This window comes from Lacerta agilis, chromosome 1 (genome assembly GCF_009819535.1).
Source record: "Lacerta agilis isolate rLacAgi1 chromosome 1, rLacAgi1.pri, whole genome shotgun sequence".
NCBI classification, from domain to species: domain Eukaryota; kingdom Metazoa; phylum Chordata; class Lepidosauria; order Squamata; family Lacertidae; genus Lacerta; species Lacerta agilis.
In genome coordinates, this window is record NC_046312.1 from 106,550,518 (window position 1) to 106,566,557 (window position 16,040).

Consider the following 16,040-nt stretch of genomic DNA (forward strand, 5'->3'; position numbering starts at 1 on the left):
TTTAACAAATGGGGGGGGGACCTTTGCAGACCTTTGCTGCACACCAGCAGGTCACCTGTCATTGGGTTTTTTATGGGTTGTGTAAGCAAACTTTCCACATTGCTTTTGCTGCATATGTTCTTGGATTTATGTTAACTAGCTAGCGAGTGGTTGTAACTGCTTTGTGGACCCCTGGCAGTTAAGTCCAGTTGTGAACGACTCTGGGGTTGTGGCACTCATCTCGCTTTACTGGCCAAGGGAGCCTGTGCTTGTCCACAGACAGTTTTTTCCGGGTCATGTGGCCAGCATGACTAAGCGGCATCTGGCGAAACCAGAGCAGCGCACAGAAACGCCATTTACCTTCCCGCCGGAGCGGTACCTATTTATCTACTTGCACTTTGACGTGCTTTCGAACTGCTAGGTTGGCAGGAGCTGGGACCAAACAATGGGAGCTCACCCTGTCGCGGGGATTCAAACTGGCGACCTTCTGATCGGCAAGCCCAAGTCTCAGTGGTTTAGACCACAGTGCCACCCACGTCCCTTTTCCAGTATCTAGAGAGAGGTAAAATGCAGCAAAACCAACTAATGAGTTGTTAAATGGGTTATTTACAGTCTTGTGCTAGTAGTTTCATATTTATGGGATATTTTAAGCGTTTTAAATGTATTATGCTGTTTATCCGATTGTAAATCACTTTGAGAGGCAGCCTGTAAAGCAGTTCAGAAGTCTTTTAAACAAATAAGCAAAATGTGGCATTCGTTGCTTGCAACTTTAGGAAAATTATGCATGCACAGATGGGATTCTAAAGCAAAGAAACCGTATTCTTAACTCTGTGCTCGTGGAAACTAACAATATGGTTTTATTTTATTCTTTTTTTTGCAAAATCTCTTGAAAATATTTCTTTCATGAGGAAAAGCACACTCGGGGAATACTCTGATTTCAACTTTGTGTCATTTTTAGAACGGTTCACCTGTTGGGCTGTGCCTCTGGTGGCCTTTATGTCAGCCTTCACCAAGCTGGTGTCTTCCAGATATTTTGGACTACAACTCTCATCAGCACCAGCTAGCACTGATGGGAGTTGTAGTTCTAGGCATCCACAGAGCACCAGTTTGGTGAAAGCTTCCTTATGTAGTTGAGCTGCCCATTGGCTTGTCCCAATCTGATGAGGTCTGTATAATTTATTGCCAACATGGGACCAGAAGAGAAGGGGAGAGAAGGTTAGGAATGGATAGGTAACCCCTTTTACCCCTTTGGTTGCAGGTCCCTCCACTTACGTAGCTGCAAGTGAAGTGACTAGTACCAGGCTGAATGAGAAATTCCGCCAAGTCTTCACTGAAATAGCTGTGACTACTGAGCAACGGCAGAATAAAACTTGCAAAATGAAATGCAAAGTAGATGGTGTAGTACTGCTTTGGGTGTTCAATACTCTCTCTGGCACAGACAAAACCTAGATGCATCTACCTGTTTGCCATAGCAACTGTATCTTGGGGAAATTGTGGTCCTATCTTTTTGTGAGTCACTCCAGACAGTTCCAGATTCTTTCTGCTGCATCTTTTCCTCCTAGGGGCATGTAGGAGTTGGAAACAGCAGAAAGGGCTACCAAAAAATTCTGGCTAAAAATAGGCAGGAAAGTTACACAGTCTGACTGGAAAAGTGCTTGTGAGAAACTCAGCCAGGCAAAAAGCCAAGACATTGCTCTTTCCAATATTTATATTCCAATATAATTGATTCCACCCCATGAAGTTCTCCTAAGCTCTTCCTAAGAGCATGTTTGGGCAGATCTCATGTTAGCATTCACTTAGGGTTCTAACAGACAAGCTGCTTATTCAGCATTCATCCTGATTCGCTTGCACATACCTTATGCGGTGGGTTTACCATATCTGGTCTTTATCAAGCATTTGTTCTTATTCGTTTGTGGAATGGTTATATGACCATGAACTGCTAACCTAGCATTTCGAAAGCACACCAGCACGAGTAGATAAGCAGGCACCGCTGCGGCGGGTAGGTAAAAGTTGTTTTTGTGTGCTCTGGCACTTGTCACAGTCCTCCATGCACCAGAAGCGGTTTAGCCATGCTGGCCACATGACCCAGAAAGCTGTCTGCAAACAAACACTGGCTCCCTCAGCCTGAAAAGCAAGATGAGCGGCGCAACCCCATAGTTGCCTTGGACTGGACTTAACCGTTCAGGGGTGCATTACCTTTTTACCTATATGACCATGAGCATTCATCATGATTGGCTTGTGGGCTGTTCACATTTCTTCCTGTGCACATCTCCATCGCTTTCCAAACCACAGAAATATTTTCTTTTTTAAGTGAATCTGTTGAGCTAGGGTGACAGAACAATTTAATCCATTTAAAATGTGCAAAGTTGGAGTTTGGGCATGTGCTTGAATGTCTTCATCACCCTTTCCAATCATACTATAAAATACAATATATTTTACATGAGTATGATGCTGCAGAAGATAGCATATGCCTGGGAAAGTAAAGAGGGCTACAAGATAGCCCACTGGCACAGCAGCTGTTTCAGGGACACAATACTTGATGCTCTGCAGGATTTTGGCCACTCTTGTCTGTCCAGAATTTGTATGTGTGCTTGTGCTGAGCCAAATGTGAATTGTTCCAGAAGCTCCATCTTGGTAGTCAAGATAAGCCCAAAATAAGAGGGAGTGGCAAGGAAGTGGCGGTAGATGGCAGGGATTTCAATGTAACCCATGCCTAAATTCAGAAGGAGGGTTAGCATATATTCAAGTAAAGGGTTTGAAACTGGAAGGCAGGGGAATTAGTATTCTACATCCCCCCTCCCCAATTTCAATCTCCACCCCAACACCAGCATTTAGTGTTCATAGAACCATAGAAATGTAGAGTTGAAAGGGACCATGATTTCATTTAGCTCAACTGCCAGCAATGCAGGGTTCTTTTGCTTGAACCCAGGGCCCTGAGATTAAGAGTCTCATGCTGTACTGACTGAGCTATCCCTTGAAGGCACCATTGTGATAATGATTATAGAAGTAAGGTTACACCTAGAGCACCAGGGCCCCATTCAGCCTCTAATTCTAAAGTAACCCACTCTGTCACCTCTTCTGTCTCCTTGATATATTTGTCTCATGTCTTCTGGACTGGTCCCATTTAGAAATATGGTTGGGTGGGAATCTTTTGAGTTGATCCTACAAAGACCCCATGGTTAGCTGTTCATGCAGAGTCTTCTGTCACACTAAGCATCTGGAGTAATATTTCTGGCTTAGTAAATGTTTCATCAGTTAACGCCCTCCAAATATTGATAGGATCGCTTTGGACAGTGTACATCAGGAATGGGAGTAGATGGTGCTGATGAAATCCCTCCCTCTCTTGTCAACAGAAAGAACTCGTCAATCCATCCAGTTTACTTAGCAAAGTGCACCACACATGTCCACTTTGGATGGGTTTACTAGGTGTTGTATAAAGCCATAGCTGTCAACTTTCCCTTTTTTTGAGGGAAATTCCCTTATTCCAGCGCCATTTCCCACTGCAAAAAAAGGGAAGGTTGACAGCTATGGCCATTTCCCAATGCAAGAAAAAGGAAGGTTGACGTCTATGTAAAGCTGATGTTGCAGAAGCAGTGTAGTCCATGGAACAAAAGACTGTGCAGGAACGGTGGGTGAAGACTTGTATTATAGCAGAGTGCTGCTTGGTTAGATTATTTTATATCAGCAGATACCCACAAGGTGGCAGGATTTAGTTGTGCATACAGTAATCACCAGTGTCTTACGAATGCAGTTGTGGAACTGCCGGAAGGTGGGCTGCCCACTTGGAGATACAGGCTGTCCCACATTTAGTTATTTAGCTCAGCTACTGAGGGCCCAACTAGCTGTGAGGTTAGTTGTGGGGATGCAATTAGTCAGCAGCTCACATTTTTGTTGTTGTTATGTTAATAGCAGCGGAAGGGAAGCTTGAGCAGCCTCTGAAACTGGGAAAAGCAGGGATGAGAATGCTGGAAGAATCAGGGCAGGGGGGAAAAGGAAGAACTTCTTCACACAATACAGAGTTAAACTGTGGAATTAATTTCTACAAGAGGCAGGGATGGTCACCACCTTGGATGGCTTTATAATAGGATGAAACAATTTAAGGGCTGCTATGTTCTCCCTTCACTGTGCAGATGACCTACAAGAGTCATAGAAACCAAACCACACCCACAAAGCACTATGCATTACTGTATTGCCGAGGACCAACTTTTCACAGATTCAGCGTACTTCCAAGCTGAAGGTATTTGTGGGAGGAATTCAAGGGCATGCTGAAAGTTTAGCTTTGCAGATTTAAAATGGATTAAAGCGCTCTGATACCCTAATGCAACAAATCCACTCAATAAAATAAAATAATGCAACCAGCAGTCTTTTTGCTGTTTGGAACAGGATGAGGAAATGAATAGAAAGGGGGGGACGGGACGACACACGAATGATTAGCAGGAAGATGTGTAAACAAAAGCAAATCAGGATGAATACTCGCTGCCATATAACCCATCCTGCAAACAAATGACAACAAATGCTTGGTAAAGATAGGAAGAAGTCTAATAATCACATAAGCTTTGTGCAAGCTAACTAGCATTCTACAAACAGGTCATCTGGAGGAATCCAACCTGGAAGGAACTGACATACAAATAACAGCTACCTAAGTAATGGAAGCTAAAGAGAAGCATCATCAAAGGGGTTGTGCTATGCCGAAATGCCCTTAGGGTTTTCTTTTCTCTCTTTTCTGCTGAATTTTCAAGAAGAGCGCAGCAGTTTTCATGGTTATTTATTATACCCCGGAAAGGAGCATGTTTCCTTTAAATCTCCACCAGTTCTTGTCACAGTGAAAGAACCCTGTCTGTGGCATCCACTCTTCTGCAGGTTTTCCTTTGCTTTGGGGCTGATTATAGTATCCCCGCCTGCTTTTAAAGTGCCTTTAAATGAACATGCCACAAAAGGAATTCATGCAAATGTACTCTGCTGCTCCATTTATTGGCTTTTTCAGATTTGCCTGCCTGAAATCGCCCCCCCCCCTCTTCTTCTTCTTCTTCCTCCCCACCCCCATTGCTTATCCTTTTCCAATTCTCTCCGTTTAATATTTCTTCCCCCTTCAGGTCACATGTTGGCTGCAAAATGTATCAGGATCAAAAAGCATGCTCCGAGGAACAGCAAAACAAAGACATTCTATTCCAGCTTGCCGCCTCCATTGCAGGGACATGCAGGTGGTGATGCCTCGTCACCATGACGACATGCATCCCACAGGGAGGGCTCTCCTAGGATCATACAGAGATCCTGAGGCTGGGATTGGAGTGGAGGGCAGAGCGAGTGAGCGAGCGGTTGTGTACAGAAACCAGAGAGATTGCAGCCTGGGGGGTAAGGTTTAGATTCCTCCTTCCCCCTCTTTTATTGAAGCACCTTCTTTGCACAAGAATAGAAGAAAGAAGACAAGTTGCAGTTCATTAGTCTGGATTCAGGTATTGTTTCTGATATACCAGCAATTATAATGACTCCAACCAGAACAAATGGTCCCTTGGAATTCTCAATGCTAATTGTAGACAGAGTTGCTGGAAAGGAAAGTCGGGGTGAAGATTAATTCTGCAACATTTCCTTCGGAGGGTCAGTCTTACCATTATCAGTGGCAATCCATAGGAACATAGGAAGCTGCCTTATACTGACTCCGACCATTAGTCTATCTAGCTCAGGGTGGTTTGCACCACCAGCAATGGGGAAATTTTGCCCTTCAGATGCTGTTGGACTCCAACTCCCATCAGCCTCAATTATTGGCCAGACTGGCTGGGGATGGTGGGAGACTAAGGAGGAGGAAACTGGCAGGCAGGGCCACTTCCTGGATTGGCAGTATGTAAAGCAAGCAGGCTGGTGGTGGACTGAGGTTTGGTGGGGCAGTTCCACATTTGCAACCATTGGTTCACCCTCTCCTGCTGTTCATCAACCACTTTCCTACAGTTTTTAGTGCATTTTCATGTCACTTTCCTAGCTGCAAAAGGTTTTGTGTTTTTTTTTTTAAAAAAGTGGATTTGTTGAGGCAAACCCCTTAATCTGCTGTAATTGCACTGGATGCCATTTCCAGTATGATCTCGAATCTCTCCTGCAAAGTTATGACAGTCTCGAAGTGACCCATCATTTGTTGATCAGGCTCAGGAGTGAAACCTTTCCTCTGTTGCTGCTTGTTTCCATGGAGTTCCTTTCTGATTCTACCCAAGCAGACAGAGACATGTTCTGATTCCTGAGAGCGAGTAGCAAAGCTCAGCAAGCTGACAGCCACTATGTACAGGGATCTGCCCCAGAAAAAAAGTCATCAAGCAGGAAGCTTTGGGTGGCTGCATTAGGGTCTCAACGCCATCTTTAGGATTTCTTTATGGAAGAAAAGCTTCACATGCAGCCCTTGGCTGTATCTATCTGCCTTTCGAGTCCAGGCAGGATGATGCTTTGGGACCCAGAACCGGAATCCTAGTTTTCTGTACACATATTATTCACTACATTGATGACCAAGCATCTATGACAGCAGAGCCAGATGCAACTGTTTTTGTGAGGATCCAAGTCAAGCCAAGACTTCCCCCTACATCTTGTTTTAAGATGTGGGGATAATGATTTAGATGTGGACCATGGCAGAGTTTAACCCCTGCTATGTTACTGATGGAAATTCTCTGCCCTGCAAGCTATGTTTGCCAAAATGCATTTACTTGCCATTTGTGCAGAAACCCAAAATCAATACCTCCCTAAGTTACTTGTAGTTGGACAACGAAATAACACACTGTATATACATTAAATAAACACTCATTAACCCAGTCTGTGAATACCATGCATAGCTAAACCAGCTATGAACCGAACCCTGTTCTCTGCTGATTGCCAACCACTCTTAGAAACGAAAAGCAGCTGGAACTCAGAACACTGATGTCATGGGGAAGCACCATGTGATCTCAGAGGCATGTTTTACTTTTAAAGGTATATCCTGCTTTCCCCACTGTGACAACTTGCAAGGCAGCTTGCAAGCATGAAATAAAAACCACACCTACACACAGCATCTAAATCTGACTGGCTCACTGTAGGTTAGTGGTTTATGCCAATGCTAGAGGGAAAGGAAACGTGGGAATGATAGAAGCAAGAGGCAGAGATGGAGTTTGCACTTCATAGTGTGGGTCCTACATGAGGGATAGATGGCGCTTTAATTATCAGGTTGTCTTGAGGTCCAGTATCTGAAGAGGGCTAAGACCAACGCTATTGCCTCTGATGTTCTCCTGTGCAAAATCCACATGACTCTTGTAGCCCTGTGGGCTTTTCCTAACCATTGTATTGTCTGTGCTAGCAACAGAATGGAAAATCTCAGAAGGGTGGTGTATAATATCACTTGATATAAACAGGGTTAGTAGTCCACAAAAATGGAAAGTTAATGGAACAGGTGCCAAGGAAAATAAGACAGCAAGGGCCTTTTGGAGAAACCTGTTTTTATTCTTTACTTATTTCAAATTTTAATCCCATCCTTCCTCCAATGAGGGCAGTTCATGTTGATAGGGGTTCCCCCTTTTATCTGCGCAACATCCTGGTGTAGTACATGAAATTGAGAGAAAGTGACTGGCCTTTGTGGCCACACTAGGACTTCAAACTAAGCTCAACACTCTAACCCAGGAATGGGGAATCTCTGTCCCCTCTAGATGTTGCTGAACTACAACTCCCATCATCCCTGATGACTGACCACACTGGCTGGGGCTGATGGGAGTTGTTGTCCAACAACATCTTGGGGCACACTCTTGCTTTAAATGCTGTACCACAATGATTCAATCCAGTTCAGTTCGTATTTCAGTTCTGTCCTTACAATGGGTACAATACCAGGTCTAGCGAATGGGGTTGCTTCTTTTACATTACCTTCCAGAATGTATCTTATGCCCAGTATTTAACACTATATATTAATGACTGTGTGTGTGTGAGAGAGAGATCTATATATCTCACAGTCATTTATTTTTCCTACCTTGCGCAAAAGCTATAAAACGTAAAGGTTAATAGAATCAGAATATAAATATTCAGCTTGCATGAATGACAACAAAATTTGCAAGCCCAGTTGTAGAATATTTGCTCAGTTTCTTTAAAGACCAAAGTAAGTAGGGGGAGAGTGGGATATGTCGTCTATGCATCTAAAGCAAAATGGGAGCTGAGAAGCTGGGCCATTAAGTTGGCTCTCCTGAGAGACCAACCCTATCAGAATTCCCCTCCTTCAACTGTCTCCTGATCGAGCTGCAGAAGACGGAGAGAAGGGAAGCAGGATCACTCAATCCTTAGTTCCTCCACCCTGTTTTTGGCAAATTCCCCTTCCTCTTTCACTACAGCCCATCCTATCCTTCAAGATAGATTTCTAAAGTGGTTTTTAAGGGGAGAAGGGGCAGGAAAGGTACCTTCCACCAGCCTCGTAGGGCTTCTCTGAATCAAATGTTCTTCAAATTAGAAATAGCAACTTTGGCTGACTCTTTTTTTTCCCTTTTTTTTTTAGTTCCTCGCCCCTGCGCGGGTGCATAAAAAACTTAAAATGACATTTTTTAGACTAAGAAATTACTTAAGTGTTGAGTGTGTGGCATGCCAGCCTGCCTGCTATAAATTGTTCATGATATGTCTTCTCGAATATGCATCAACCCTAAGTCCTGCAGCCAAGATGCATGTGATTGCTTTCTCTCTGGAGAGATGCTAATAGCCTCCAGTTTCCTCTGCTTAGGTTACTGCAGTGTAATATTGCCTTTTTATTCTGCCCAGGATTGAGATTCCAGGGTATTTTTCCTCATCAGGAAGAAGGAACTATTTAATTTCATGCGATCAAGAGCACTAACACAGCATCTGAGCGGCAATATAGATTTCAGTTGCGAGGCGATTTTTGCAGGAATAGATCTGACACGTCAGAATGTGCTCGCTCCATCCCCCACTCAAACGTCAAAAATAATGATTTTCAATTGGATCCAGAGTAAAAGGAGATAACGAGGAGCACTGGTTGAAGCTCTACTAAAAAAACAAAAAAAGTACCGGCTTATTGCCTGCTCCAGCAAACAACTGATGCCACTTAATAGTGCTGGGTGCTAGGACTGGAAGCAGGAGCCTTGCAGTGGTGCAAGGTTCAAACCTCAGTGCCTTGCCCTCTGAACCTCTTGGGCTTGCCGATCAGAAGGTCAGTGGTTTGAATCCCACTGATGGGGTGAGCTCCCGTTGCTCTGTCCCAGCTCCTGCCAACCTAGCAGTTTTGAAAGCACACCAGTGCAAGTAGATAAATAGGTACCCCTGGAGTGGGAAGGTAAACGGAGTTTCCGTGCACTCTGGTTTCCGTCACAGTGTTCCGTTGCACCAGAAATGGTTTAGTCATGTTGGCCACGTGACCTGGAAAACTGTGTGGACAAACCCCGGCCTGAAAGCGAGATGAGCGCTACAACCCCACAGTCACCTTTTACTGGACTTAACCATCCATGGGTCCTTTATCTTTACCTTTTTATATCTACACAAAGCAGGGGTTCTGTATTAGGGCACATCTGCCTAGCTGGTATAACAGGGGAAGGACCCTAGTTCAGACGTACATGCTTTGCATACAAAGTGGACCAGGTTCAATCACTTTTATCTCCAACAATCATCTGACTCAGTACAAAGCAGAATGAAGTGGGCTCTGCCCATCATTCCCTCAAGCGCTGATGATTATGTAGCCGAAACAGCACCAAAATGCCTAACTGGAATGAGTTACAAAGCAGAGCAAGCAACAAAGCCTCCATCATTTTATTTCATTTTTATTTTCGTATTGTGGAGGTCTCAACTGAAAGGTACAATGAATGTGAAGTAAACAAAATGACTGTGGAAAACAAAATTACATGAATCTGAACTTAATCTTATGTACATTATGCTGCCATTTTTATACATTATTTATATATGCTAACTGCATTGTCAACAGGATAAACAGCTTACAGTATTCTCAATACTGTCTTGGCCCACACTGTATCGCAGCCTGCTGAAATGTTAGAAGGCTGAGAGGAAAAAATGGGGGAAAGCTCATTGATAACTGCCAACTATTGCTCAGTGATAGGAAGAAATGAGGCGATTTCATTCACTTCACTACTTCCTCTAGAAAATGAAAGTGGATCATGGAAGGAGCAAGGTGCAGTCGTAGCAAAGGCAATATTCACATGCACCGGTGTGCCCTCCCAGTTATCTGTAATGGTACAGAATATAAGATATCACCTGCCGAGAGCTTGCAAGCTAGACCTGCTGTGGCACGTTTGCAGAAATACACTGTGGCCAAACCATTTGCTTGTGTGCTCAAATATGTACAACTATAAAATGAGTATTTACATCACAGAGTTAAACTGGTGTTGTTGTTTTTTTGTCTTTGTTTCTAGGATTTAGGCATGAACTATACTGAGAGCAGAGGACTATACAGTACTTTTAAGACAAAGTAATACTTTTAAGACCCTATCCTGTTTTGCCCATTTCCGGGCCTATTTTTGCACTACTTTTCTCCCGAAACCATTTGACCAGTCAACAGGCACCTCTGGCATGGGACACTTTTGTCTGTTCCCTATTCCTGCTGCACAGATGCTCGGTACTGGGAATTAACCTGTGACGGAAGTGACTGTTCCATTCAGAGACGATCTCACATTGGGCAAAGGGCTGGATTTAGAGAAATACCTAGGACTAAGATGGTGTGTATGTGTGTGCTCGGATTGAGTAATCAGCATAAAAATAATCCATTTGGGGATTATTATTATTTTATCAACTGCAGGCACAAGAGGATTTGCCTGACTGGTCAACAGAAGGTGTAAAATCGCTTTCATAAAAAACATCAGAGCCAATCTTGAAATACGGAAGTGGTTTAAAACTCTGCCTGATGACGTCATGTCGGTTCCATGCAGGATCTGTTAAGCGCAGCATGCCTTCATGCAGTTTGCTTCTCTGTCTGCATGTGACAGAGAATCAGAGAGTAGAACACATGGTCCTGGTAACTCCACCCCTTCCCTCCCGCCGCAACAGAAAACCCGTTTTACAAAAATAGTCACATATAATAGTAAACACCCTGTGATTTTTGTTTTTGTTTTTAATGATAAACCCACCTACACTGTGTGTGTGTGTGTGTGTGTGTGTGTGTAAAAATATGGCAAATGTGGCAGTTGAAATACACACAGTGAAAACACTTACCGACCAAGTGTCTTGCAGTATATTAAACACATAGGCTATAGCGTTGTGCACCTCTTGGAGCAGCCATATTGTCTCTGTTTCTGTCTGTCTCTCTTCCACCCTGCCGGCTGTGAGTGAGTACAGCAGGCTCCTACCCTGTTTTACAGAGTTAGTTTGGTGACGAGGGGTCACTGTCTTGTTATAGGCACTGACCTTTAGAGAGATTTTATCTGTTTATATACATATATAGATATATTCTATGTAATATATTTATAAAGTATAAACTGGCAGGTTTGGCATAAATCTCCCAAGGGAGTCTCGCTGACAGGATACGTACCCTTTCAAAGGCTGTAAACAAATTTGCACACAAACAAGAACGTAAAAAGTTTGCTTCACTTTTTGCTAGCCCTGGCATCTTTACTTTTATAGTCTCTGTCCGTTTTGCCCTTTTCATATTTCTGTTTGCCTGGCTTCGTAACACTATCGTAAGAAGGCGGGGAGGTGGTGGAGGAGCTTTCCTCTGTTTTCTCCAGAGTTGAGTTCCTGTTAAATTTATCAGGGATCATGTCTTTGATGGGAAGGGCAATGCCGTCTTTGCACTTGTCTTTATTATACATAGAGGTCACTTTTTTTACTTTTTGTTTTAAGAGGAAATGCCTGAAAGCCCGCTGGATGATCGTAGCAGACACTTCCTCTTGCTTTCGCTTCAGGGTGGTTGTAATTGGCTCGTAGGACACTTTCGAAGGGTTGGCTGCCATGAACCGGTCTTCCATTTGCACTCTGAGCAAATCCATTTCTTCACTTTCTCCCAAAACACGCTTTGTAAAGGCAAACAAGATGTCAAGGCAGTGAATTCGGTCACCACTTACCATGGGTAGATCCATCGCAATAAGCTGAACGTGGTTTGGTTTTGCAATGAGAAGAGGCGGCTCCAGAGAAGCTGCAAAGTCAAAGAGTTTGCAGTACTCTATAAACTGGGTTGCATCCGGATCAAACTTTTCCCAAACCTCATAGAACATCTCAAAGTCGTCCTCGCTCAAAGGCTCAGCACTTTCTTCTGTAGCAACGCTGAAGTTCTCCAGAATCACAGCAATATACATGTTCACTACAACTAAAAATGATATGATAATGTAACTAACAAAGAAGAAGATCCCAACGGAGGGATTGCCGCAGTCTCCTTTCACTGAACTTCCTGGGTGGTCTTTGTTAGGGTCACAGTCTGGTGGCCCACTGTTGAGAATGGGAGCTAGCAACCCATCCCATCCAGCAGAGGTGGTGATTTGAAAGAGACAGAGCATGCTGTTGCCAAAAGTTTCAAAGTTGAACATGTCATCGATTCCCACTTCTCTCTTCACGTAGGCAAAGTTGGACATCCCAAATATAGCGTAGATGAACATGACCAGGAAAAGGAGGAGACCGATGTTGAACAAGGCAGGGAGAGACATCATCAAGGCAAAAAGCAGAGTGCGGATCCCTTTAGCACCCTTGATGAGACGCAGGATGCGACCTATCCTGGCAAGTCGGATCACTCGGAACAAGGTGGGCGACACGAAGTATTTCTCAATAATCTCTGCTAGGAACATACCTGCAAAGAAAAATATTTAATGCAACACAAGTTTTATAACCAGATGTTTCATATTGTGTAGGAACATGAATTGGACATTATGCCCAAGATTCATGCTACGAGCTGGTTTGCATGTTGTGATGAATCATAGTTTGTTTTAAATTATAGTTTATATCCTTCTCACTCCCTGAACATCTTCAGACACCTCCCGTGTGGGTGCTCTGCACAACACAAACAAACCATAGTATGGCTTGTTGTGTCATGCAGACCATGATTGTGGTAAGACAGAAATAAGCCAAGGTTTGTTCTTGACATTTTAAACTTACCACACATGTTTTATTTATTTTAAAAATTAAACCACTTTGGGGGTTTGCATGACATGACATGACAAGATATACTATGGTTTGTTTCTGTTGTGTGTGGCACCCATGGAGGGGGAAGTTATGTAAGGAGTGGGAGACATTTTCACAATTAAACATGATTTAAAACCAACTATGGTTTAGTGTGCTAGGTGAACTAGCTCCATGGGTGAAAGAAATCTAAAGCAAAGTGAGCTCTTTTCTAGGATGCCTTGAATATGACCATATTAGTCACAGGGAAAGAGAACACAGCATGGATGTCAGCATGTGAATGTAATTTATTATGTCCCAGTTGTGCTCATACTGTAAATATTAATGTTTTTCTTAATACATAAGACAGAGGTACACAAAGTATAACCACAGGGAAGTAGGTTATCTTGTAAAACATATTGAAAACGTGTGTTGTTTTTAATTACAATGTGAAAATTGTTGGGACAACTATGTGGGTGTAATTTAATATACATGAAGCTTAACAATGAAGAAAAACAAATATTCTGTTTTGTCATTTGTTAATCTTCAGTTATTGTAAGCACATTTTACAACTGCTAATTTGATAGCATAACAAAACTAGTAAGAAGTATAACAGAAATTAATTAAAAACTGATTTTAAAAATCATTCCAAAATGGTTTGGCTAACTTTAGAGTGCTAGTCAGACTGTGGTTAGGATATATGATGAAGCAAATTTGTGGGTTTTTTGGTAGGATCTACATACATGATAACTTTTGTCAACAAATATCACTCTTACCTTCACAGATACTTTCATGAAATATTATATATGTCTAGGGGGAAGTGTTCATCATACGGTCATATGTAGCCAGCATATATGTATAGATTTATTTATTTTCTGTTTGTAAGCACAACAGGATGTCACAACCAATCATGCCTTCCCACTGCTTTTACATCGTGCAACAGACAGGTGTCCATTCATCATTTACAATTATGTGGGTGTGATATAAGCACTTCTCCAGTTTGAGAAGCGGGGGACGGGGACGGGGACACGATGGAACACAATCTGTGAAAAGGCTCATCAGGCTGCGCCTCCATGGAAAGAAATGGTTCTTACCTACAATGGAGAGAATGACAACTACGAAATCAAAGATGTTCCATCCGATGGTGAAGTAATAATGACGGAGTGAAATCAGTTTGAGTACACATTCTCCAGTGAAAAGCACAATGAACACTAGATTAATCCTAGATAAAATGGTTTCCATTTCTTTACTTTGGTCATCTGTTTCCACCATCATGGTGACCATGTTAAGGCAGATAAGAATCATGATGCTGATGTCAAAGGCTTGTTTTGTTACAAAATCAAAGACCATGCCTTGGAATTTGTTCTGTTAAAAATAAAAACAGAAAATGTGAACAATGTGAAAATAACTCTCTTTACAAACATATCTATCATCTATATCTATCTATCTATCTATCTATCTATCTATCATCTATCTATCTATCTATCTATCTATCTATCTATCTATCTATCATATATCTATCTTGCCCTCTTCCTTTGAAGGATCAGGCTATTAAATCTGCTTCCTAGCACCTTAGCTTTTTGAGAAGTAATCGCTAGAGCTCTTGCTTCTTTGAACATTGTTGGGAGGCCACCAGAAAAGCAATCAACAACCTAAATTTCATCTGAGCTGCCCTAAGAGTCAGGCATGTGGTGAACCAAAATATTAAGGGCACTGCTACCTAAAGTTTCGTATATTTAAACTGGCCAACATAAACTACAATAATTTCACCCTATATTAGTGTATTTGATAATGTAAGGGGTGGGGGAAACATGATTAGGGTATAATTGAGAATGAAAGCAGAGAGCAGGTAGCAAATTGTCGCCACTGTCTCTACACTGTGGAAGCTCTTTCACCTGCCACACAAGAAGCATCACCTATTGGTTACTTCAGAGAGTTTGTGAAGACATATTTTTTGGCTCAGGCTTTCCCTGACCCGTAAGATGGGACCTGGTTATTTCTGAATCCCTCTTTTTACCTGTATCTATTGTTGTTATTACTATTATTTCTTCCAATCTTTCATCATAAGGTCCTAGGGCAGGTTACAACAATTTACAATATTAATACCATTGCCATGTAGCTCAGTTGGTGACAGCATGGGGCTGATAACACCAAGGTTGCAAGTTTGATCCCCCTATGGGACAGCTGCATAGTCCTGCATTGCAGAGGGTTGGACTAGTTGATCCTTGGGTGTCCTTTCTAACTCTATAATTTTATGAGTCTAAATATTAAAACAGTCTAAAACAAACCAGTCACAAAAATAAGTTGTAAACAAACTTCTCAGGTATCGAAGCCCAGGATAAAGAAGTTTATAGTTTTATTTTTTCACGTTATTTTTGCGTACTGCTTAGATTTTTTTAAAAAAAGTATATTAAATGGCTTAGACAGACTTTCGATAGACATTGCTGAATTTTTCAAACATATGAAGTAGAAAGAAATCCTTACCCCTGGTCTAGGTATAGGTTTTTGTGGCTTTTTAGACCCTAATTTCTTCATGGCATTATAATATTTCTTCTGTTCTTCCGTCATAAAGATGTCCTGGCCTCCAAAGTGAAGAAATGAAACGAAAACAAATCATATTACAAACCACGTCCGCAGATTAACTTATGCTCTGATTAACTGAGAGCATTTTAAAACACTGGTTAAAACACCACGTAAGTTCCAGCCTATACTAGAGGCCAATGAGAGCCTTCATAGGCCGATGCATATTACTCTCATTATCACACCATATTGATAGCCTACCAAGCTATTTCATGGGCCCAGTTCAAAGTGCTGGTTTCGGCCTTTATGGTCCTAAATGGTCGGGAAATCATGAACGTCAACACGACCCACAGGTACGCATCCACTTAAATGAACAGCAGGGGTCATTCCCCCTAACATCTTGTTATCAGAGGAATCATGGACAGGTAGTCATTATGGGTCCTCGACCAGATTTGTGCAAGAAGCCTATTGTTCCATTGTTGCTGCCCTTTCGTCAACACTGTAAATTATGCTTTTTCTTA

At 42.3% G+C, this 16,040-nt stretch overlaps 1 protein-coding gene across 2 annotated transcripts in view; it reads right to left on the reverse strand.

Annotated features, from left to right (window-relative positions):
• Positions 1 to 10,766: 10,766 nt before the first annotated feature.
• LOC117056133 (sodium channel protein type 2 subunit alpha-like) overlaps positions 10,767 to 16,040 on the reverse strand; it is a 63,783-nt gene continuing 58,509 nt past the window's right edge. For both annotated transcript variants that reach the window (XM_033166272.1, XM_033166282.1), the window contains exons 26-28: positions 15,484 to 15,588; positions 14,094 to 14,364; positions 10,767 to 12,691 (exon numbers count right to left, since the gene is read on the reverse strand). In XM_033166272.1, coding sequence (XP_033022163.1) covers positions 11,499 to 12,691; positions 14,094 to 14,364; positions 15,484 to 15,588 — 1,569 coding nt within the window. In that variant the 3' untranslated portion in view covers positions 10,767 to 11,498. The remainder of the gene's footprint in view (positions 12,692 to 14,093; positions 14,365 to 15,483; positions 15,589 to 16,040) is intronic.